At 43.6% G+C, this 24,155-nt stretch overlaps 1 protein-coding gene across 1 annotated transcript; it reads left to right on the top strand.

The window, feature by feature from the left end:
- The first annotated feature begins 1,399 nt into the window (after positions 1–1,399).
- On the top strand, positions 1,400–19,435 carry PPIL1 (peptidylprolyl isomerase like 1). The gene is made up of 4 exons (XM_061195115.1): positions 1,400–1,501; positions 4,013–4,167; positions 17,628–17,696; positions 18,238–19,435. Exons 1-4 carry the CDS (start codon positions 1,446–1,448, stop codon positions 18,456–18,458), a joined length of 501 nt encoding a protein of 166 aa, XP_061051098.1. The 5' UTR covers positions 1,400–1,445; the 3' UTR covers positions 18,459–19,435.
- The last annotated feature ends 4,720 nt before the right edge of the window (positions 19,436–24,155 follow it).

Here is a 24,155-nt window from a genome sequence, read left to right on the forward strand (position 1 = left end):
CTTAACCACTGCGCCAGCAGGGAAGTCCCTGTACCTCAGTTTTTAAAAAAGTTCAGAAATAGAAGAAGTAAATCACTGTAATAGTAGTTAGTAAAAGTTTATTGCACACACACACACACACACACACAAAACAGTTTGCAAACTGGGGGCACTCAGAACATGGAAAGAGGCTCAAAGGTATATTTTTATAAAGCAGCTTATACAGTGAGAAGGCAGTGGTTGTTTATTCTTCACAGTGGTTGGTTATACTATTAAGAGTTTTCCTAGTGATAGGGAATGGGTTAAAAGTGGTTACCTCACATTAATTCTGGGGAAGTTTAAGTTTCATTTATGATTTTCAGAGGCATTAACAAGAAGTGGCCCAAGTTAAGTTTTGCTTGTTTTACAGAATAAGCTAAATTTAAGTTTTACTTGTATGACTAAACTGATTTGTCTGCTCAGAGAATTTCCAAGTCTGGGCTCCATTTGTGTTTGATTTTTAACAATGTAAAAGTACACAATAGTCCTTAGCTGGATGCCAGGCACAAAGTAAGCATTCATTTAGCCATCATTATTAAGCGGTGTGCAGAGCATTTACAATATGTTTATTTACCCCATTTCTTTTTTGTCCTCCCTCCAAACCTCGTCACATTGCCTCTACTTTGCTTCTCTTTGATTCTGAGCAAACTCTAATAACCTTGGGGCATCATCTATCCCAGCCACAGTCACTCTAAGCCTTGCTCTAGCCCTGATCTATTTGATCTTCATTCTCCTGTCTCTCCCTTATCTCTCATTTTCTTCCCTGTCCTTCCCTCTCCCGTCTCTCCAGACTCTGCCTTTGGAGTCTAGAAGCTCTGATTTGCTGTATGGCTATGGACAAGTCATTTAAGTCATTTAACTGCTGAGTCTCAGTTTTCACATCTGAAAAATGGGAATAATAACATCTAGTTTATAGGATTGTTTTGCGGAGTAGATTATAATGTTCAAGTGCTCTGTAAATATACAGCGCTTTACAAGCGTTAGTCACTGGCGTTTCTCATCTCTATTGCCTTCCACTCTTCCTCTCCTTAGATTGTGGGACTAGGGAATTCTTCCAAATGAAAGGTTAGGATTTAACGCCAATAGAAGTGCAGATTTGCTGGTTGGTCACGCCTTCCACGCCTAAAAGACAATCAGAGCGTCCGGAGAGGGGCGCGGCATCTCTCCACTTGGAGACCACCTTTTATAGAGCTTGCACTTTTCTCCGTCCTTGCGGACAGCTTGCTTTCGCCTTGCACCCCAGATTCTCGTCCTTGGAGGTGGGGGTCCTTCCCCTTCCTTGTCTCAAGCCCCCAAATTTTAGCATCGCTAGAGTTGAATGGCGGGAACCGGAAGTGTGTGCAGCGGCGGCGGGTCCCCGGCGAATCGGGTCCCAGGCGAATCGCCGGAAGTAGTAATTGCTACGGGAGGTTTCCGCCAGCTTCGCTATGGCGGCGATCCCTCCAGACTCCTGGCAGCCGCCCAACGTATACTTGGAGACCAGGTGAGGGCCCGGCCTCTGGGGCTGGGCTGGCGGAGGCGACGCGGAGCCCAGGCTTAGCCGCGGGGCTGGGTTCCCGGCGCGCTCCTTCGGGAGGCCGACCTCCTTGTGGAGCTGCGGTCGTGGCGGCAGCCTGAGGGGTGAGTGGGGACCGCCACTGCCCGCGTCCGAGCTCCTCACCGACTCGCGCTGAGACTTTAGCGACAGAGGCCCGATTGCCTTCCTCTCACCCCTCCGTTCGTTCATCCTTTCATTCAACTAACGTGTATTGAATCTACAGGCCGGGGACGTAGGATCTGAGGGTCAGAGGTGGATAAAACACAGCCTTGCTTTTAGAAGCTTACAGTATAGTGAAGGAGACAGATTTGTAAATATTAAGGTTGTAAGTAGCACAGTTGTATAAACATATTTTTAGGAGGACACAGGAAGAAGCACATTTATTCTCTCCTATCAAAGAGTGGTAATATTGAGCACCAAACAGCTATTGCCATGCCCCTGATGTGTAGCATCACATTTGGTTTAATCCTCTTAGCAACTCAGATCATGTAGGTACAATTCCAGCTTCTCTCCAGTTTTAGCAGGAGAAATGTCAAAATTTACAGAGCAAATGGCTTGATTAAACCCATGTAGCTAGTAAGTAGGGGAACCTCATTTGGAGCCTGGTCTGTCTGCCTTATGTGCTAGGTTCTTTAGCCCCATTCATTCCATTGCTTCCTTGGAAAAAGTTAAAAGTGATCTTTCCAAAGTAGGACAAATAACCTTAAGTAACTTCTTACTACTACAACAGTATAAAATTGAAATTTTGTAGTCTGACCTTCATCCTGGCCTTTGCCTACCTCTCTCCCTACATCTGCTGTTCTCACACCAGCAGCCAAGGTCCAGCCATCGTCTTTCCATCTTTCTATTCTTGCCCATGCTGCTTTTCCATCAGAGCACAGTTCTCTCAGATGCTGCTCTTGCCCCTTGGCCATTTTCCCCACCTTCTTAATGAGAAAATTCTACCTTTTCTGGCCTCAACTTGAAAGTATGTTATTTCTTAACTCACCTGTTAGTTTTTTTAATTACAACATAAATCAAAATTTAAATCCAAGCAGTTGTAGAAGTGTATAGAAGAAGAAGTGAAAGCCACTCCTCTCTGTAAAAACACCATTAATAGTTTGTTGGATGACCATCCAGATCTTTTTCTCTGTACACATAGCCATCTCTTTTATGTTCTATTTTTAAACAATAATAAGATTGTATGATCATATTGTATATATATATTTTTTCTGTAATTTGCTTTTCTTTCGCACACTAGTACATGCAGCCTTCGTAGTATGGATATTTCATATTTTAGTCATTCCCTCTTTGAAGACTTAAATTGCTTCTCATATTTTTTTTTGTTAGGACAAATACTGGCATAAACATCCTTGCACATATTGTATCCTTAAGCATTTTCGTAAGTTTCTCCATAGAATAGAAACTTAGAAGTTGAAATTGCTGTCAAAAGGTATGCACATTTCAAATTTGTATAGGTATTTTCTGGTTGCCATTCCAAAAAGTTATTCCCTGTATTTTACAAATATCCACCAGAATGTTGCTCCGTGAGAGGAAAAGCACTTAGAACTGTATCTTGCACAGAGTAGTTGTTAATCCGTGTTGAATGTTAGGAGTGTGAAGGATGAATTGCCAGTAGAAAGGCTTTTAGAAAACTATGTTCTAGCACATACTACATTTATTAATAGAGTGCTTACACTGTGCTTGGCACTGGGTATTCAGGCTATACAGAGTTGACTCAGCTCACACATTCTTGGAGCTTAAAGTCTAGGTGAGTGATGAAATGGAGGGGAAGGCACCTGTCCTAAGTCTTACTTCTTCCTTTTCCTTAGCACTACTTCAAGGGGAAAAGCACTCATCACATTGGGCAGGTGTAAAGCTTTGAAGTAATCAGATTTTGCCTTTGTTGTACCCTTCCTAAATACACACAAACTGTACCTTTTTTTTTCCCCATTAAATTTTTTAATGAATAGGTAGTAATTTACATAGCTCAAAAATACAAAAGCTTAAAAAAGATATTCACTGAAAACCTTCCTGTCTCCCATTTACCCACTTTCCACCCCCACCCAGAAACTTATGTATGTATAAATAAATTTGAATTCCCAATATTTTAATGTCCAACTTAAAAAAAATTACAAATTAAGTGTAAGATTTTTTTCCCCTAATTCAGGGGTTGGTTATATTGGTTATATTGGTATAGTGATTTCTTGTATACAAGGTGTTAGAATTTTTAGTTGTCCATGGTTATTTTGCTTAAAAGAAGTACCAGAAGCCCCTGCATGTTTTACTCAAAGGAGGTATCTGTGTTTATGTTATTTGCATTGTGTTGTTTTCCTTTGCTGAGCATGAAATCTGATATTTATCATAATTTCATGATTTATAAGCTTGAAAAGGAAGAGTCATGGAGCAGTCCCATAATGTTTCTGTCTGCTGTGACCTTGTTCTTGACTGGAGCTCTACTGTCCTCTCCCCCTGCAGCATGGGGATCATCGTGCTGGAGCTGTACTGGAAGCATGCTCCAAAGACTTGTAAGAACTTTGCTGAATTGGCTCGTCGAGGTTACTACAATGGCACCAAATTCCACAGAATCATCAAAGACTTTATGATCCAGGGAGGTGACCCAACAGGGACAGGTACAGTTAAGTCAACATTAGTTTCTGAAGGCTCATCCTGTTATAACTGGGTAGAAGGTAGCCAGGGCTCTCTTCCACATACCAGGGACTGGGTTAGTTGATTCTGGTGACTACTCCTGCCCTTGCTAGCACACCCCGTTCCCCAAACACACACAAGTGGAATTGACCAGAAACCAATCTTGACTCCCGGACTTTATAGAGTTTCTCATAACTTCTGTGTATTGCTTTCTAAGAGCAAATAATGTTTGCCTGAATTATAGTACTGCATAGAGTAGTCTGGATAATCAGGAGTAAAGAAGGACATTTGCAGTGTTTTGAGGAAAAGAAAATAGTGAGTTCTTAGATTGATTCATTCATTTAACAAATACTGAGCACCTGCCTTGTGTCATATATTTTTCTGAGTTCTGGGATATGGCTGTGCCTAGACGAAAAAAAAACCCTAACTTCCTGCTCTCAATAAAGCAGGAAAAGGATGTGGGGATGGGACTTTAGTAGAAAGGTCAGGGAAGTCCTGTCTGAAAGATGTGATTGGAACAGAGATCTGAAGGAAGTGAAGGAATGAACCTTGTGACTGAGAGAAGAACATTTTCATGGAGGGAAGAGTAGACCCAGAGGCTGTGAGGCAGGAGCCTACATAGGAGATCATGTAGGACCTTGTAGGGCATAGTAGAGACTTTGGGTTTTATTCTGAATAAGATGGGAGCCATTAGAAGGTTTTGAGCAAAGGAGTGACATGATCTGACTTATTCTTTAAAAAGATCACTCTGGGAATTCCCTGGCGGTCCAGTGGTTAGGGGTCTGTGCTTCCACTGCAGGGGGTACGGGTTCAGTCGCTGGTCGTCAGGGAACTAAGATCCCACATGCTGTGTGGCACAGCCAAAAAAAAAAGATCACTCTGACTGCTGTTTGGAGACTAGATGATGTGGGGCAAGAGTGAGAGCTGGGAACCAGTTAGAAAGCTGCTGTAGTCATCCAGTCTAGATATATGTGGTTGGAGTAGCCTGATAGTAGAGACGGTGGTGAGAAGTGACTGGATTCAGGTTACGTTTTGATAGAAATGGAGCCAGTGGGATTTGTTGAGGTTGGAAGCCGGGAAGGACAGGCGTGTGAGAGAAAGAGATTGGAAAGAGAGTGGAAATGTTGATTAATGGGATATGAGTGTGGAGTTCATGGAAAGGTCTGGGATGGATGTATGAATTTGGGAGTTATCATCGTTTAGTTGGGATTTATTAGTGAAATTGGTAGATGCCAACATTTATAAGTTTCAAGGGCCCTTGCTTCCCAGTCTGCATTTTCTCTCTGCTAATTCCTATTCCTGCTCTTTTGCCTTTAAATAAGCTTGGTTCCCTCTGTGGCAGTTTTTTCTCAGTCTTTTTCTTCCTTGTCATTCTCAGTTGTCCTTTATTTATCCTTTATGATGAAGAGGCATTCTATTTTTTCAATATATATGGACACATTTCAAAATATAGAATATAGAGGAAAGTAGAAAAAAAGAACAAAAAAATCACTTATAAGTGGGAATTTCCTGATGGTCCAGTGGTTAGGACTCTCTGGTTGGGGAGCTAAGATCCCGCAAGCCGCGCGGCGTGGCCAAAGAAGAAAAGAAAAGAAAAAAAAAAATCACTCATAAGTTTACCTCCTAAAGATTCCTAACCACCATTAGCTATTCCCCCAATGTCCCACCTCTCAGAAATGATGAACGTTAACTTTTGGTGGCCATTATTGTAGACATCTTTCTTTTCAGATACCTAGTTAAAAGGATGGATAACTAGCTAGATGGAAATAATTTCAAGAGAATAGGCTATGTCATGCATGCTATTGTTTTTAAAAAAAAAGTATTTTATTTAATTTTGTATATACTTAACAGAAAAATTGACTTCCTGCTATGAAAGATGAGGCAATTAGTACTTAAATTTCTACCCATTCCTATTGTTTAGGAAAAACTTAGTTTTACTTGCTTCCTGTGTTGGGAAAAACTCAGTTCTTCCCTCCTGGGTTTTTCCTTTACTTTTATATGCTCGCACAGAACACTTCACTGACACTTCTGGTCACCAAATGTATGGAATTTTTTCCCCACAACAAGCAGCTCCCTGTGACACCAGCTGTGTTTGATTAATTTGCTAGAGCAGGTCAGAGAACTCAGGGAAACCTAAGTGCTTACTTACATTTACCAGTTTATTAAAGGATATTGTAAGGGATACAGATAAACAGAGATGCTTCAGGTGAGGTCTGGGAAGGTGCTGAGAATGGGAAATCCTATCCCCATGGAGTTGGGGTGCATCACCCTCCCAGGGTGGGTGTGTTCGTCTGCTTTGAAACTCTATAAACTCTGTGCTATTGGGATTTTATGGAGGCTTCCTCATGTAGGCATGATCAATTATTAGCTCCATTTCTAGCCTTTCTCCCCTCCTTCCCTCTCTGGAGAAGTGGGTGGGGCAGGCACTGAAAATTCCAAGCTTCTAATCATGACTTGGTCTTTCTGGTGGCCAGCCCCCATCCAGGATTCCACCCGGAGTCACCTCATTAGAACAAAAGATGGTCCTAGTGCTCTAATCACTTAGGAATTTATAAGGGTTTCAGGAGCCTTGTGTCAGGGATAGGGTCAAAGACCAAATATTAGAACAAGAGATGCTCCTAGTGTTCTTACCACTTAGGAATTTACAAGGGTTTTAGAGGCTCTGTGCCAGGAACCAGGGGCATCTATATGTCTCTCTCTCTCTCTCTCTCTCTCTATATATATATATGTATATATAGATATATCTTTTTTTTTATTATCTCACACCTGTCCTCCCTCCCTTGCTCCCACTTTTTTGTTGTTAGTTTTATTTTTCCTTATCAGAGTTTACAGCATTTTCCATTCTGCACCCGTGAGTCCCTCAGTTACAGTGTGGGTTCTACATTTCAGAGGGTTCAGTGCTCACCACTAGGCTTTTCTATCCACAAGTGGTAGAAGGCAGAATATATTGTTGAGTGGTTTTTATTGCAAGGGCTGGAGGGTGTTATATTTTCAAACTCAATCATGTTTGAGAATTTCTGCCAGTTACGCTTATAGTTGAAAAAGATCATGATTTATTTACTATTCTTGGGCCAGACTAATTCTCTCAGATCTTTTTAGACAATTCTGCTCCATTGCCTTCTGGTTTTGAACATGGCTTTGGAGAATACTGAGGCCGGATTTACTCCTTCCTTCAGTTCAGGGAAATTTTTTTATTTGTATTTCTGAATATTTTCTCTGTTACACTTACTGGATTTTCTGTTTCAGGAAACTAGTTATTCTTTATTTCATTGCCTTTGCCTTCCATATCTGTCTCATTTCTCCTGAGTAAGTGAGATGATGTTTTTCTATTTTTTCCTGCATCCACTGAAATAATCTCAGACCTTTACTCTGTGCCTTATTCAGTTTTGAGCCCTGTCTGTTCTGTTCTTTACTGCTCTAATTTATTTATTAGAGCTGTCTTGGTGTCATTTGGCTCTCAGTCTGTTTCCTCAGCTCTGCAATCTTTTCACCTTATTCTGTTGATTTGTTATCTTGTCTTTGAGCTCTTGTTTTCTTGGATTCTTATTTTTGTTGAAGCATCTGTAGCTGAGACAACCATGGAGAAGCCCTTCTTGGATTATATTTTCTCCCTTCTCTCTCTCCTTCCATTTGTTGTGTATGTTTGCATAGTCTCCGTGCCATTTCTTGTTGTCAAATCCACGCTTAACGTCGGAACCTGCATTGACCTTACCTTTTATTTGCTTGGGTACAGTGTAAGTGGATTCTCTTTGTCACTCCCCTACCTTTGTGGGGCCAGTCATCTTCCCCATCCCAAATGCTAGGTTGCTTTCTTTCCATTTTATTCTAGCCTGCTGAGGGTGTGGGAGAGAACACCGGCTCAGCTCACGCTGAGTGAGCCCCTGTGGGAGGGCTGACTTCTGTTCTGTCTTCCCAGACTCCATGCCAGTGGTGTCCCTCTACCCCGACCCCAGGCCCTGGGTAGCCCCTGAGTATAGCTGTAGCAGAGGAAAAAGAGCCTCATACCTTTTTTCGTTTTCAGCTGGATTTCTATAACAGAAGACATATTAGCGAGAGAAAAGCATACAAATTTATTTAATATAAGTTCTGCATGACATTTCCTTTATAGGGAAATGAAGACCTGAAGAAGCGGTTACCTTGAACGTTTTTAGGCTAGGTTTGATAAAAAGTGGAAAGTTGTGGGAAAATGTGAGCGGACAAAAGGGGTATGAGTATAAGCTCAGTGTAGTAAACTAGGGGAGACTTAGCAAGGCTTGTTCGTTCAGATTCCTCTTGGGTGTCCCTCTTTCATGAAAGTAGGGATGTTCCTTTCCTCCAAGTATACGGAGGGGACCTCTCACTTGAGAGTCTTATGACCCACTTCAGGGGAATGTCAGAAAGTCCTTCCTGCACCTGCCGTTTCTCACATTCCTTCAACTTGAAATACTCATTATGCCAGGGTGCCTTATTTTGGAGTAGCATGTCCTAATCCCTGTCATGGCCCTGTGTTCCTCCACCTAACTAAGGTGGTCATTGCTATTACCCTGACCTGCCACTCCTGAGCGCCTGTGGTGTGTGGGCTTCTGTCTTCAAGGACTTCTCCTTAACTTCTTCAGGGCTGTTCACCCACTCCCCTTGTTGGCTTCTCAAAATTGGAGGGTATTTGTGAGAATTCTCTGGGTGACACTCCTCCTTTCCTGATTACTACTTTTCAGGAGTGCAGGCAGAAGAGTCTCTTATTTCTTTCCCTGACTGACTCTTTTCAGAATCTTTGGAATAAGTTTGTCTCCCTTTTCTTATTTGGTTGTTGCTGATGAATTTTTGGCTTTGAAAACAATTGAATTTTTTGTGTTTGCCTCATCAGTTATTGGGGAAGGCTAAGTCTAATTCTGCTTCAGTCCACTTTCTTTATCTGAAAATGTCCTGTCAACGCTTTGTTGTACTTCTTTCCTGTCTTCTTCCTCTTTCTTGTTGTTATGAGATAAAATTTTAATTCATAACACCAGTGAACTGAGAGTTCTTGATTAGTGTACAAGAATTGGAAGTGACTCAGATGTGAGTGCTCTTGTCAGAGCTTCCCTGTATTTCTGTAATTAGTTCGCAATCCTTCATAATGTCACATTTCCATGATGTAATTTTAATGAAATTGAATCACTCAAAAGATTTCCAAATAATTGCGTCCAGCCTCAAGTATAGTGAGTGGTTGAGCTAAGCCTGTTGGCAGGCTTATGGTGGAAGGCAAACAGGAGTTAGGCCCTCCTGGGTCACTAGTATGGACTGCTGGCTGACTAGGTAACATAATTTTTGCTGAACATCTCAGATGACCAGCTTGTGGCATTCTGGGCTCTTCAGCAGGTCGATGTAGCTTTTCTATCCCTGATATATCCTTTCTGTCCCTCAGTCCGGCTCCTCTGGAACTATACTTTCCATGGTCTTTCTTTTTTTTTTTTAATTAATTAATTTATTTTTGGCTGCATTGGGTCTTCGTTGCTGCATGCAGGCTTTTCTAGTTGCGGCGAGCAGGGGCTACTCTTCATTGTGGTGTGTGGGTTTCTCATTGTGGTGGCTTCTCTTGTTGTGGAGCACAGGCTCTAGGCGCGAGGGCTTCAGTAGTTGTGGCACATCGGCTCAGTAGTTGTGGCTCGCGGGCTTAGTTGCTCCGCGGCATGTGGGATCTTCCCAGACCAGAGATCGAACCCGTGTCCCCTGCATTGGCAGGCGGATTCTTAACCACTGTGCCACCAGGGAAGTCCTCCAGGGTCTTTCTGATACACCTTTGCCAGATGTTTTCTCAATTCAGATGTCTTTGACTTTGACCTCCTCCTTCATTTTAAACCATTTTTCTTCTTTTAAATTTCCTTTATTGTAATAACTCTATGCTGGCTCTTCTCTTAGCCCTCTGAATGTCTTTTCTCTGTTTTCTACTAACTTCTTCTCTTTCTCCTCTCCCTGTAAGACATGGCATCCTATCAAGCTCTTCCTTTCACGTTTCCAGCTCTGCACTTAGCCTCACGGTGCTCACCAGCTGCCGTGATTACAGTGATTAATTACATGCTGATTATGCTGTGTGTCACCCTCACTCTGATTTCGTCTCACCTCTTAGTAGCTCCAGGAACACCTGAAATTTCACGTGTTGAACAACAAGCTCTTGTTAATTTTATTCATTTGATGAATATTTGCTAAGAGTCTGTGGGGTATCCTGTACTATTCTAAGGCCTGTGAGGAGTATTTAAGCATTAGAAGCCAAGGCATTTTTCTCTTCCTTGCAGAGAACCCTGCCCTGCCAAGAAAACAGTGTATTCATTATAAGAAACAACTAGAAAGTAATAATATGATAAATATGCAAATGCATGGTGGTATGCTATGGATTATGTATAGAACATTTGTTGGAATAATTCATAATGAGAGAAAAAGTACAGTGGAATGGGGTTAGAATGGGATGGAGTAATATTTTGAGGTGGGCCTTGAAGGAAATGTAGAATTTTAACTTTTGAGAGGACAGGGAAGGGCATTTTATTGATAGATTTAGAAAGAAGAGTGAATACAGAATGGAGGCACAAGTGACACACATGTAGGGTGTGAAGGAGAACCCACCACCCCAGGTGTCGCGTCTCATGCTGGACTGGCTCTGTGACGTGACCCAGCCACCTCTCCACGCCCAGGACAGATGCATAAAATGTGATTTCTAAGACCCCCAAACTGCATGCTTAGGGGAGAGTAAGGGAGGAGCAGTTTGGGGCAGAGTGCACAGAGTAGTAGGAGACAGCATGGGGGTTAAGATTGGGCCAGTTCATGGAGACTCCCAGACGGGAGTTCAGATTTGAATTAGCATCATTCGGGGACCATATTGGACTCTTGATAAGAAAAATGTGTAAGGACATTTAATCCAGCCGTGATATATGGCAAGGTAGTGTAGTGTGGGGGTGAACAGAGGGTCGTGGAGCCCGCTGGGCTTGGGGTTGAATCTTGGCTTCACACGAACACTTACTAAGTGTTATGTTAGACAACTTATGTGACCTTGCTGAGCCTTCTTATATATAAATGGGGGGTGTGGTTATGTGTACCTCATGAGGGTTGTTGTGAGTAGTAAATGAGCAGATGTTTATAAAATGGTTAGCACAGGTTCAACACAAAATAGGAGCTCAAAAAAGTATGGGTGTTTATTGTTTATTTTGGTTGTTAATTCATTTAACAAACGTCTGTTGGACTCCAGGCATTATTGTAAGAGCTGGGGATACAATAATGAATAAGAAAGCCCTCATGGAACGCTCATTCTGGTGGGAGAGACAGTGAACAAATAAGTACATAATACACTGTCAGGTTGTGCATGACAAATGATATGGAAAAAATGACGTACAAGGGGCTAGAGCAGGGATTCTCAGCCTTGGCAGTACTGGCATTTTAAGCTGGATAATTCTTTGTCGTGGGGGCCGTCCTGTGTATTGTAGAATGTTTAGCTGCATCCCTGACCTCTACTCCCTAGATGCCAGTAGAAGTCCTCAGTGTGACAGCCAAAAATGTCTCCACGCATTTTTCAGCATCCCCAGGGGGCAGAGTCACCCCTGGTTGAGAACCACCGGGATAGTGAGGGAGGTGCTACTTTGGATAGTGTGATTAGGGAAGACCTCTCTGATAAGAAGGCATTTGAGCAGAGCTCTGGATAAAATAAAGTAATGAACCATGAGAATGTCAGGGACAAGGACAATCCAGAGGGAACGGCAGTCAGAGGTCTTAGAACCAGAGTGTGCTCTGCAAGAAACAGCACGGAGGCCACTGTGGCTGGAGCAGGTGAGTGAGGGGGAGAGTGGCAGGAGGTATCAGAGAACCAGATCATGGAAAGTCTTGTAAGTTGTGATGAAGACTCTGGACTTTGAAGTGTGATGAAATGTCACTGGAGGATTTTGAGCAGAGGACTGCCATGATGAGACTTGTTTTAAAAGGATCCCCTGACTTCCACATGCAGAATAGACTGGTGTGGAAAGCAGGAGGCAAGGCCGGAAGCAGGGAGATGAATTAGAAGCTTTCACTGTTGTCAAAGCTAAAGCTTATAGTTTGCACTATGGTGATAGGGGTTCTGTTGGTTCTGGTCCTCTGGGAAGCACATGCCAAGACAGAGTGAGAAATTCAAGAGATTTAATGGGGTAGCACTTGTGAAAGGTAAAGGGGGGAGGGAACAAGTGTTGGAAGGAGAAGTCTTCACATATCAGTGCAGGTCTAACATCTGTGAAAGGAGAGAGGGAAGTGGAGAAGGAGCCAGTAGAGGAAAATGAAGAGCTGCCAGTAAGGTGGGATTTCAAGAAGGTGACATCAACTGTCCGATGCTGCTGTTGGGTCAGGCAGGGTGAGGCCTGAGGATTGACCAGTGGATTTAATGACAACGTGGTGGTACTGATGACCTTGACAAGAGCAGTTTCAGGGAATGGTGAGGGCAAACATCTGAATGGAGAGCGTTCAAGAGGCTGGAGAAGAAGTGGGGTGGGGTTTTTCTGGAAATTGATGCAGAGAAATGGGGAGATACTTGGAAGACAGTGTTGTCGTCCTTTTTCCAAAATGTGTAATAGTAATACCATGTTTTTATGCTGATAGGAATGATCTATCAGAAAGAAAAACTGATATAGGAGAAGGGAAAATTGTAGCTGCAAAGTTCCTTAAAGGTGAATGGGATTGATTAGTATGTGGTGGTGGGATAGTCATTTGAACAATTTATTTATACAGTGTATTAATAATGGATGAAGCAAGGTAAACGGGTAGAGATGTAGGAAGGAGAAGTGGATTTGGTGATGAGAACATGTGAAAGTTCTCTTCCTTTTTCTCAGTGAAATAAGAAGCAAAGTTATCTACAAAGAGCAAGGAGCAGAGGGGGAAGAGGTTTGAAGACAGAGGAACTGGCATAAACTTGGGCAGACTGCCTCCCAAGGTGGACTGTTGGTCACAACCTACAGTCGTCTCTCACAGAAAATGCTCAGATTATCTCAGTTAAAGGAGGCTCATCATCACTGATACTACTGTGTTTGCTTCATGTTATATACTACATGGTTTCCATGCATTGTCTTATTTAATTCTCATAACAGTCCTTTGAGACATAAGTACTACTAATGTTCCTATTTTTTGGACAAGGAAACTGGGGCTTAGAGAGGGTAAGTATATTGCTTAAGGTTACACAGCTAGTAAGTGGTGGAGTGGGGACCGAAATCCAGATCTCTCTGACCCCAAAGGCAAGTGAGGAAGAGAGGACTCTTATCTTAAGAGCTAAAGCTTCTTGGAGAACTGTAGTATTGTTTGCTGTGTTAGGTCTGGTATCTGGCATTTGCCCTTGTAATCCAATAGTAGCTCCACTAGTCAGTTCCCCCTTCCTACTGTTACTAACAAAGTGATTGTATCAATTTGGGGTGCTTCTGGCTGCAAGTAACAGAAAACCACGGAGGCTTAAACAAAGAGAGCTTTTGTTTTTCTCACATAACAAAATGTCTGGAGGTAAGCAGTTGCAGGCATTGGTTCATCTGCCCAGCAGAGTTGTCAGGGACCCAGGCTTGCTGTGTCCTTCCACTCTACCATTCTCAGTGTGTTGGCCTTTGATCTCAAACTTGTCTTATGGTTGCCAGGTGGCTGCTGCTGCTCCTGACATCACCTCTGCTTTCAAAGGAGGAAGATGAGGAAAGAGCTATGGGTGAAAGACAGGAGTGTGTTGTCCTTTTTTAATCAGGAAAGCTATAGCTTTCCTAGAAGCTCTACTCAGTGGCTTCTGTTTATGTCAGTAAGTCAGAACTGGGTCATCTGGCTACCCCTAGCTGCAAACGGGACTGGTCAGTACCTGCCTTTTTTGTCTCTGAGGTTGAGGCAGGCCATGGAGAAGGGGTTGGAAATGCTCAGACGACATCTGCGGTATCTGTTAGAGGCTCTCTTGCTGGAAGAGAGGCTTTGATTGGTTTGGTTAGTTGCCTTCTTGTGTCGAATGCCCCAGGCAGAGCTTTCACGTGGGCCTCCTAATGGCTAACTGGCTGACCTGTGGCTGCTTTAGGGCTGGATATTAATCCGTGATTCCATCAGCTGTGGCATGGGAGTGGTAGGCACAGGTAGCACCAAGTATGGTAATCTTTGTGTAAGAGACCACTCTCCATGTCTTAGATGCCACTCTAGTTCACCTTGAGAGGTTTCTACAGTCAGTGAGCAGGAGAAGGAAGAAGCACATCAGAGCAGTCTTGGGGATAAGACAGGTTTTTTGTTTTTGTGTTTTAAAGAAACAGAAAGCACAGATCATACAGAAAAAGATTAAGGAATTTCAACTGCAAAAAATTCTTTGCATGAGAAGATCCCATTAAAAGAGTGAAAAAAGTAAACTGGCAAAAAGTATTTGCAAAAGCATTAACTGACAAAGGATTAGTATCTAGAATAATCCTACTAATAAAATATATATAAATTTTAAAATGTGAAACCACTCGGTAGAAATGTGACTGTTGACAGAGGAGGGAAGCTAAATAGCCAGTAAACAGGAAATTACGCACAGCTTCAGGGAAACGCAGTTTAAAACACCACAAGAGATCTGACACCTTTCAGACCGACAAATGTTAGAAAAAGCCTGGCAAAAGGACCTCGAGCGGTAAGGGTGAGAGTGAGAGCACTGTGGGTGGGGCGCACATTGGGGCCACTTCTGGCAAGATAGTTGGGGAAATGTAGTAATGGTGAAATGCTGATACACTGTGAGCCTGCATATCCCCCATGAGGTATAGTCCCTGAGAGCTCCTGCACTTGTGTTTGGGAGACAGTATAAGAATGGTTAGTGCAGCATGGTTTATGATAGCAAAAACATTGGAAAGATCCTAACCATCACCATGAGAAAAGATTGTGTTGTAATCGTTCAGTGGAACGAATGCTACAGAGAGCTGCATGGAACAAAATGGATGAATATCACTTACAGTGGTGACCCAAAAAAAGCTAACTGCAGAAGAATATGTAGAGTATAATACCATTTATATAAACCTAAAAACATGCAAACAACAGTACATTTGTTTAGGGATGCATACAATGTGTAGTAGAAAAGAAAATGCACGGAAATGACAAACTTCTGGTCAGAAAGAGTAGTGGTGACCTGAGAGGAAAATGAGATCCTTCACAGCAGTTGTTAGCTCTTGGGGGAGTGGTGGAGTTGGGGTAGGGAAACAGGGTGTGTGTGCCTGGGGTCTTCGACTGGATTGGCCACACTTTATTTCTTGAGGGGAGGCTGTACAGTTGTTTGTCGTATTATTCTTTGTATCTTTTTATGTCTGAAATATTAAATACATTGAATAAATGTTTAAAGGAGAGGACAGAAGAGTGGAAGAACTTTGAGGGCACAGAGTTTGGAAAACAGGCCTGTGCCTGTCTCCCTTGTATCTGTACTAGAGGAGGCACACAGCACGTTTTTACCACAGAGCTTCCTAATTTTTGGCTTTATATGTGACCATTGACATCTGTTGCCTGCTCTGCACCGGAGAACTCTTTAATCACTCCCTGTCCATTTCTCCACTATTCTGCATGCCCAAAGGAATGTTTTGATTGGAATTATTTGTCTTTCTGACAATTTGCTGCAAACCCTACTGAGTTGAATTAGGTTATGAAAAGATAACATATTATGATTAAATGGTGCCTTCGAGGCCCAAACTACTTGCAATTGGTCAAACTATGCCTAGTGAGTGAAGTGGGGCTTCCATGCCCTTTCCTCTCATCTCCTTCTGATTGCTTAAACCCCCAGGCTGTATCTGTGACTCTTGACTGGCCTATCCTGTTTGTGGTGCCATTCATATGTTCGGTTTCAGTTCCTTGAGAGTGGGGCCCTGAGGTTCTGGCAGTCCTTGGCTTGCAGAGATCACACTTCCAAGGCTCAGCCTGCGGACAGACAGTGCACTGCTGAACTTCATCCTCTTCATGCTCATTCAAGCCCTGGAGGTAGGGCTTGACCTTAGTTTGTCCCCATAGCCCTCTTTCTCCTCTCTCATCTTCAGCCCTAGCACTTCTACTAACCAACCCCCACCCCAAGCTCAAGCAGGAACCTTGACTCTGTAGTCAGAGGGAACATACTGGTTATATAATTGCTGTTTGGAGGTATACTGGCATGTTGGAATTTTTGGAATGAATTTTTACATAGTTTGGTAGTTCAGTAATTTTCCAGAAGCATGGGTAGCCTGGGCCAGGTGGGAGGTTTCCCCAACTCTGTTAACATTCACCCCCATTCCTGTTTGCATGAGAACAGCGTTTTCTTCCTGAACCGGGGGCTGTGACAGGCTCCCTGTGGTGGAGCATCCTAAAAGACACAGCAAAGGATTTTTTACCATGGAAACACCTTAGCAGGGCCCAGGGGCCTCTGGGGGTGGACATGGTGCTTTAACATGCTACTTTCACAGCAGGCTGTAAAAGGAAGTGAGCTCCTTGCCTCTGGCCTGTTTCCTGGCTGCCAGGCAAGCAGAGTAAGCTGATAAATCTGCTGTTCACTTTGTTTCAGGCTGTTTTGTCTTGACTGGTCAACTTGGAGAAACCAAAGTAGTTCAACAAGACATATGGTTGACTAAATAATTGATTAAGAGAGTTATCTCGTATTAGGACATTTTTTCCTATGGAAAAATCTTATTTAACGTATCATTTTTCTCTAACAACAAAACCTGGGTGCCCAGAACAGCAAGGGTATGGACTCTTGTGGATATATAAATAACCTGTGATGTTGCTAGCAAATCATTCCCGATGCCATGTTTCTTCATATTCTCCTTACAGCATACTGCTTCTCCTCCCAATGAATTCTCCCTACTGTAATGTTATTCTTTTCTGCCACATTGCCGCTCAGCACTGTCCTTGTTTCTCCTTAAGCTAGTTATCTTTGACTTAAATGAATTTTATTTTCCTTCATCTAGGTTAAGGATGACAAATAGGTTTCAATTCTTATGCCATCTCTGATCCATTAAAAATGGCTGCCTGGATTTCTGGGTTGGTAAGGATTCAGAGGCCAGTCTAAGCTCAGCAGGGAAGAATGCTGATTGATTAGCAATGTCTGTGATGGGCATAGGGTTAGGGCTTGGAGCACTCCTGTCTAAAGTACCCATAAAAATGTAAAAATTTAGGAAACCTCTTAACACATCAAACCATGAATGGTGGTTATTTGTAGATGGTTAGATTACAGGGGACTTTAATGTTCCTTTGATAATGATCTATGTTTTCTACATTTTGACAGTGAAAATGTATTACTTTCATAAGCAGGAAAAAAGCACTCAGTGTTATTTTGAAAAGAAACGTCTTACCTAAATGAAACCAGTGATTTGAGTGTGCTGTGCCAGTGCTTGATCCTGCTGCTGGGCTGTGTAGTTGCAGTGTACTTAGCACGGTGCTAGGCATGCTCACTGATTTTCCTTTCCTGTACTCCAAAAGTCATTTGACCCTGGACTGTAGTTCTTGGTGTGAGGTAGAATGTGGGCTGATTGGTTTCCTGTCTTCTAACTGGCAGGTCGAGGTGGTGCATCTATCTATGGCAAGCAGTTTGAAGATGAACTTCATCCAGACTTGAAATTCACAGGTAGGTATATGACCTGGCTGGACTGGTTAGGAAGAGGGAGTGGATTTTAAAAGCTCACTCTTTTGGCTGTGATTCAAGGTGAATGCCTGACACCGTGGCCTGGTGCCATGTAGCTGCCCAGCTGCAGAGCCACAAAGAGCTCTGGCGGATTAGAGAAAGCGGCCTCAAGAGTCCTGAGCGATTCAGAGTGCCGAACTGAGTGATCTTGATTCTAACTACTTGTTGAATGTTGCTGTTATAAGCTTCCTCAAAGAAGCAGGAGACCTTCCTGAATTTTTGAGGGGAATTGAGAACATGGTCCAGAGCTTAGCAGGGATCATCATGGATAGAGGCTAGGGAGTAGGTGAAGACAAGGAAGATGAGGCCATCGGGTAGTGCAGTTGTCAGCCCTTGTGCAAGGGCAGAGAGCCTGCCCTGAGGGGAAGGTTGTCTGGTTGGGTGGTTGGTCTGGCTTCTTTTTATCCCTAGGCTGGTGTTGCAGATCCAGGCTGGAGCTATGGGGGTTATTCATACTCTTTCCTCTCTTCCTTTTTCCCGCCAGGGGCTGGAATTCTCGCAATGGCCAATGCTGGGCCAGACACCAACGGCAGCCAGTTCTTTGTGACCCTGGCTCCCACCCAGTGGCTTGACGGCAAACACACCATTTTTGGCCGTGTGTGCCAGGGTATAGGAATGGTGAATCGAGTAGGGATGGTGGAAACAAACTCCCAGGACCGTCCTGTGGACGATGTGAAGATCATTAAGGCATACCCTTCTGGGTAGACTTGCTGCGCTCTTGGGCACACCCAGGTCTTCTGAGATGGCCCCAGTGAACCAGTTTCCAGATGACCTAGAATGACACGTAACTCTAAACTGCATTTTGGTCTTGCAAATCTGAGGCGCTGAGGAGGCCTGGGGTCTTGGGTGAGTTAGAGATGGAAGTGTATTTTAATAGGATGCTTCTTTTCTCTTCCCCAGTGCCTGTGTTGACAGAGCATTTGCAGAAATGCCCATGCGTAATTGTTCACAGGTTACTGCTCACTGCAAATGACCCATACTGCTCCTTCTTGTGTGTATCTGCTCTATACACTTGGAACGAAATGAAGCCAACTCCATCATTTCGCAGTGCCTAACCAGCCTCTTCTTACAGAAATTTATATTCTGGGCTACACTGCAGTCTTTGGTGGCTGACAGCCATAGAATTCAAAACCAAGTAGTGTCTATCAGCCTTCTTAACTGTGTGCGCCCCCTATTTCAGTCTCTTGCTTTTGTTCTTCCAGGGATTGTATGCATCTCTCTATATATTTTCCCTCTCAAAACCAGAACATCAACACTGCTGTTTCCGACACTTAGACATCCCACGCAAAGCCGCATTGAATTTTTGCCAAGTGAAAAATGCATCCAACAATCAAGTTTCTAAGAATGTGCCAAGTGGGGAATGATAATGTGTAATAATCGAGAAATGAATTTATTAAAAAGAAGCAGAAGCATTGACCATTTTTTCCCCAGGAAGGAGTAGAAATCTGTAGTGAGCATACGGAAAGACTATGGATTCTCCTTAAAAAGCAGTATCCTCATAAAGCAGAAGCACCACTTAAGTTTTTTAACCTAAGACTTTAGAGAAACTAGATAAGAGATTTTATATATATTTTTTTAATCTTTCTGATTTTTTTAGGGAGGGGGCGTTGAGAGAAAGGAAGTTAATACCTATGGAATACATAGAGCTTCCAAAATAAAATGCCATTGATGGTTGAAATCACTGCTGTAGTTTGATTTTAAATATTGTATGAGGTTCTAACAGCCATTTGGATCTCTGAACCATTTCAAGTAGTATTGCAGGACTGATATTCAAGTTTTCATATCATTTTAGGTTTTTGGATCTCTAGTAGACTTCTCCCATCCAAGAGTAGGTTTGACTTTAAAAAAGCAGTACCAAAGAAAGAAGTAAGTGATGTCGATTAGCATGTCTGAGTGAGGGGGAAGCCCCTGTAGATTAACCAAGTGGATGTGCTGAGAGACCTGACCCATTCCCTGAATTTGGAAGAGATATACCTGCATGTCATCACAGGCCCAGAGGCAAAGTGTGTTGTGGTGTTTGTTTTCTTAATTGGGTAGTTTCTTGATTGAAAAGGGGATTATAGCTTAACTGTTCATCCTTATCACTCTACATATTTTGGAAATGGTGATGGAATGGCCAAACAAGGTTCTGTTCCCCAGGCCTTCCCCATGTTCAGCCTCTTTCTCCATCTTTCTGTCTCTTTTCTCTCAAAAACAAAAAAGCAAAACCCATCAACAAACTATGTAAATGACTTTGTAACCTCCCAGAGATGGTTTTGGGGTATAGAGTACTATTCTGGGAAAATAGAAATACATTTCTTTCAGCCTGGACTGGCTGGACATAATTGGACCCACCTCTAGGAGCAAAGAATAAGACACTCAACCACTGACCTTCCAGAATTAGAATCCTGAAAATCCCTCCTTTCACCCAGGTCATGAGAGTGGTGGAAACGTATTATCGCTACTTTGAGAAGTAAAGAAGGTTGTGATTACACTTGGGAAGAGAGCTACACAGGCACAGTTCCTTGTTTCTGGATAAGTATATCAAATGTATGCCGAGGTGATCACACATGCAACGTATGCCAGTTTTCATAAAGGATGTGACCTCAAAGAGTAAAACTTGAACTGTTTCAGTTTCCAGTGATTCTGCCAGTTAGCCAGAGATGTAGAAATTCCTGACTCTGTGTAAAGGGAGCTTGTGTAAAAGGAATCCTGGTTGATCCCTTTGTCATATGAGTGTCCACACCCTCTCTGGAAAAGTACAGTTAGGACAAGTCTTGTGGAAGTGGGGTGTGCTAGGGCACAGATAGCTCATTTCAGTCACAGCTCAAATAGATCAAGGTGAAGGTAGGTTATGCAGAGAATGCAGGATGAGTTTGTAACTTAGATGGAGATTAATGAAGATAGGTTGTGGGACTGTGAGAGCTAATCAAGGGACAGGAGATATATAGCTTTGGTGGGAAGGGTAGGAGATTCCGGACTTTTTAGAGAAGGCTTGACGTTGGGAGTAGATAAGCCAACGAAAGAAGCCTTCCAACAAGTGCCCATGGGATGGGTTAGAAGTTTGGTACCCAGACTGGAAAGTGCGTGGCCCCCAAGGGTCCTAGCCCAGGGCTTCTCACTCTTTGCCACACTCAAGAATCACTGGGGAGCCTGCTAGAAAGCAGATCCGGATTCAGCATCCAGCTAGAGATTCTGCGTTTCTAACCAGCTCCCAGGAGATGGTGACTGCTGGTCCAGATACTACACTTTGAGTGGTGAGGGCCTAAAGGTTACGTTTGTCAACATGAAATCGGGGTGGGGAGTGGTTCCTAGAGCATGGAGCAATCAGGACAATAACCTTTTCTTCTGCCTCCTAGACCAGTAGTGGTCTTAGAAAACTGAAGGGATTCAAAGCTCTTGGCTTTGGCTGCTAAGATTGAGCTTTAAGAAACAATGCCCTTCCACCTTCCGTTGCCATTTAGTACACCACGGACATCAGACCATGTGTGACACTAAGATCCTGTGAGGGCACCAGAGTGGGTGAGATGGTATGGTTCAGTAGACATCACAGAAATTCAGGGGAGAGGTTATCAGCAATTACGACATTGAGGGTAAAGGGCTCTGGAACCAGACTGCCGGAGTTCAGAGCCCAGCTTCACCGCTTAGCAGCAGTGTGATGAACTATTAATAGTTTCTTAATCTCTCTGTGCCTTAGTTTCCTCAACTACAAAATGAGGATAATGGTCCTAACCTCATAAGGCTATTGTGAAGATTAAATGAGCCAGAGCAGGTGCTTAGAACAGGGACCAGCATTTAGGAAACAGCTGTCCTTATTACCGGCGGCCCTTGAAGCCACCACATACTTCTCCTGCCTTTTCACACCAACATTTCAGCAGCCTGACCTTGCACACCTCTCCCTCCCGCTGGGCTAACCTCTGAGAGCAAAAGCCCTTGTCTTATTCCCCTCTGGGAGTTCTGTTAGCACCTTATGCAATTCTTTGAGGTTATTGCTGAATAAATCAAATTAAAAATTGTTCTCTGTCAGGAAAAGATTGAGATCCATTTGCAGAAATAATAGCATTACCCCAAGTCTCCAAACCCAGGCTTTAGCTGGTATGGCAGCAAAGCCTTTCCACTAAGCCCTGTGGAAGTCCTCAGCTTGATTTATTTTTGGACTGTGTCTCCAGAATATGTCAAAATAGCTTTCCCTGCACAAGGAAAACGATTCCTACCCTCAGATCCTCGAGCCAATCTGAGCTGTCAGCGTGGCCCTTTCTGGCACTACATTCTTGCAACGTGTGGAGGAGGAAACATTGAAGAGCACATTTGTTTAAGTGGCAGAGTTTACTGCCTATGAAGCACTTCGTGGCCTCAGAGCCCTGTTGCCTGTAGGGTAGATTACTATTTTTCAGGTAAATATCTGATAGGGATCTTCCAGCAACATTTTTTTAACAGATAAAAGAGGGGAGAAAAACAACAAAAAAAAGAAGCAAAGTGTAGGGGAAGAAAACATGTTAGGGTCTCACTCTAAGGCTGGCTTGGTCTGATTTTGAAAAATGGGTCCTTATTTGTTCTTCCAAGTAGGTAAGCCATGATCCCTAACTGTCTGAAACCACAGATGGCCAGTTTTGGGTCAGGTTTGTGGACAGTGATGAGGCTTTTGTGTGACCTTGGGCGAGTCACTTTACCTCTGAAACTTGGTTTTCTCATTCATCAAGCGAAGATCAGAACAAGGCCCTTATTAGCCCTAAATTTCTGAATCTAGGTCATTCTAAGAAGATTCCTTCAGCTGCTGAATTTCCATTTAGAATGCTGTTTTGGAAATTTGCCACTAGAGGCCAGTGTGAATACAGTTTAGCCTTGCAGCTTCTTCAAAAGGCAGACGCCTACCGATGCCTTTTCATGATTCTAAGCCAGGCCTGGCACCCCTTGGGTGTGGAAAACCAGCAGCTGCTCAGACTGAGTGGGGCCAGAATTGAGACATCAGCCTGGCATTGAACAGGCCTGGGAAGGCTCTCTGTTGGCACAGGCCCGCCAGCCCTCTTTCCTGTCTACTGGACTAGATGGAGGAGAAGCCCCCCGTGCATGGTGAGGGTGGATGAGCCCCTGTGCCCGGGGCCTGGTTCTGTAGCATGCCTCATTGTAAAGAGCCAGCTCCCTCTTAGCCACTTAATATTGCACTTTACAGTTGAAGCCATTCATTCAGCAAGTAATCTTGGAGCCCCTCTTTTAGGCCCAGCAATAGCAAATATTTTCAGCGTCAACCAGAAGGAACCTTAGAGGACTTCCCTGGTGACGCAGTGGGTAAGAATCCGCCTGCCAGTGCAGGGGACACGGGTTCGAGCCCTGGTCTGGGAAGATCCCACATGACGCGGAGCAGCTAAGCCCGTGCGCCACAACTACTGAGCCCACGTGCCACAACTGCTGAAGCCCGTGCGCCTAGAGCCTGTGCTCAGCAGCAAGAGAAGCCACCGCAATGAGAAGCCCGCGCACCGCAACGAAGAGTAGCCCCCGCTCGCCACAACTAGAGAACGCCCGCGCGCAGCAACAAAGACCCAATGCAGCCAAAAATAAATAAATGAATAAATAAATTTATTAAAAAAAAAGAAGTTATTATTGCCCTTTCTCTGTTCCATGGTCTGTGGAAGCTTCTTATATGTATTTTTCTCTTAATCCCCAAAGCCATCCTCTGAGGTTGGCATTATTATGCCCATTTGCAGATGAGCAGACTGAAGACCAAAGACAAGTAGCACTGAGCCTTGTACAAAGTGAATGAATGTATGGAGTAACAGGCCCAGTGTTGCAGGGCTAGTAAAAGGCAGGTCTAGGACTTGAACTTGAGAACCTCTGATCCCAAGTTTAGTCCTTTTATCTCTACCTTTGACATACAGAGGAGGAAGATGAGGTGCAGAAAAAGAGAATGATCTGGTGGCGGGGCAGGCGTTAGGACCCAAAACTCCTGCCTTGCAGGCTATCCATCCTAGAGCATCCTCAGCCCAAGCTGGCTGGGAGGCTCCAGCCTTAGCCATCTCCAAGACCCTTCTAAGCAGAGCCTGCACTAGGCCTGCCAAGGCACAGCAGGAGGGGGAGAAGGAGGGAGGGAGGAAAGGAGCACAAATGACCCTAATCAGTGTGTTTATTGGATCATAACTGTATTAGCCTCACCACTCAGCTAATCTCATAGACTCACTTTCCTCTTTGTGAGGATCTGGCCACAGCTCCATTAAAAGCTGCTGGCCCGAGTACCTGTGAGGAAGCTCTTGTACAGCAGAGGTGGTGGGGAAGGAGGGAGAAAGCAATATTTCTACTTCCTCGTTATGCTGACGGGGAAAATGGCCATTTCACATTCACTGTATAAGGAAAGCCCCCAAGGAGAGGGAATCCAAGGTTCACAATTGTCTTTGGAAACATTCAGCTCTAAGAGAAAATGTTCCCTTTGTG

Source organism: Eubalaena glacialis, chromosome 7, assembly GCF_028564815.1.
Source record: "Eubalaena glacialis isolate mEubGla1 chromosome 7, mEubGla1.1.hap2.+ XY, whole genome shotgun sequence".
NCBI lineage: Eukaryota > Metazoa > Chordata > Mammalia > Artiodactyla > Balaenidae > Eubalaena > Eubalaena glacialis.

What these genes read in the sequence shown, in the direction of transcription:
- PPIL1 (XM_061195115.1), top strand. Translation starts at nt 1,446, where the DNA reads ATGGCGGCGATCCCTCCAGACTCCTGGCAGCCGCCCAACGTATACTTG. An exon ending in AGGTGACCCAACAGGGACAG is followed by an intron (nt 4,168 to 17,627) that starts GTACAGTTAAGT and finishes TCTAACTGGCAG; the next exon opens with GTCGAGGTGGTGCATCTATC. An exon ending in TCCAGACTTGAAATTCACAG is followed by an intron (nt 17,697 to 18,237) that starts GTAGGTATATGA and finishes TTTTCCCGCCAG; the next exon opens with GGGCTGGAATTCTCGCAATG.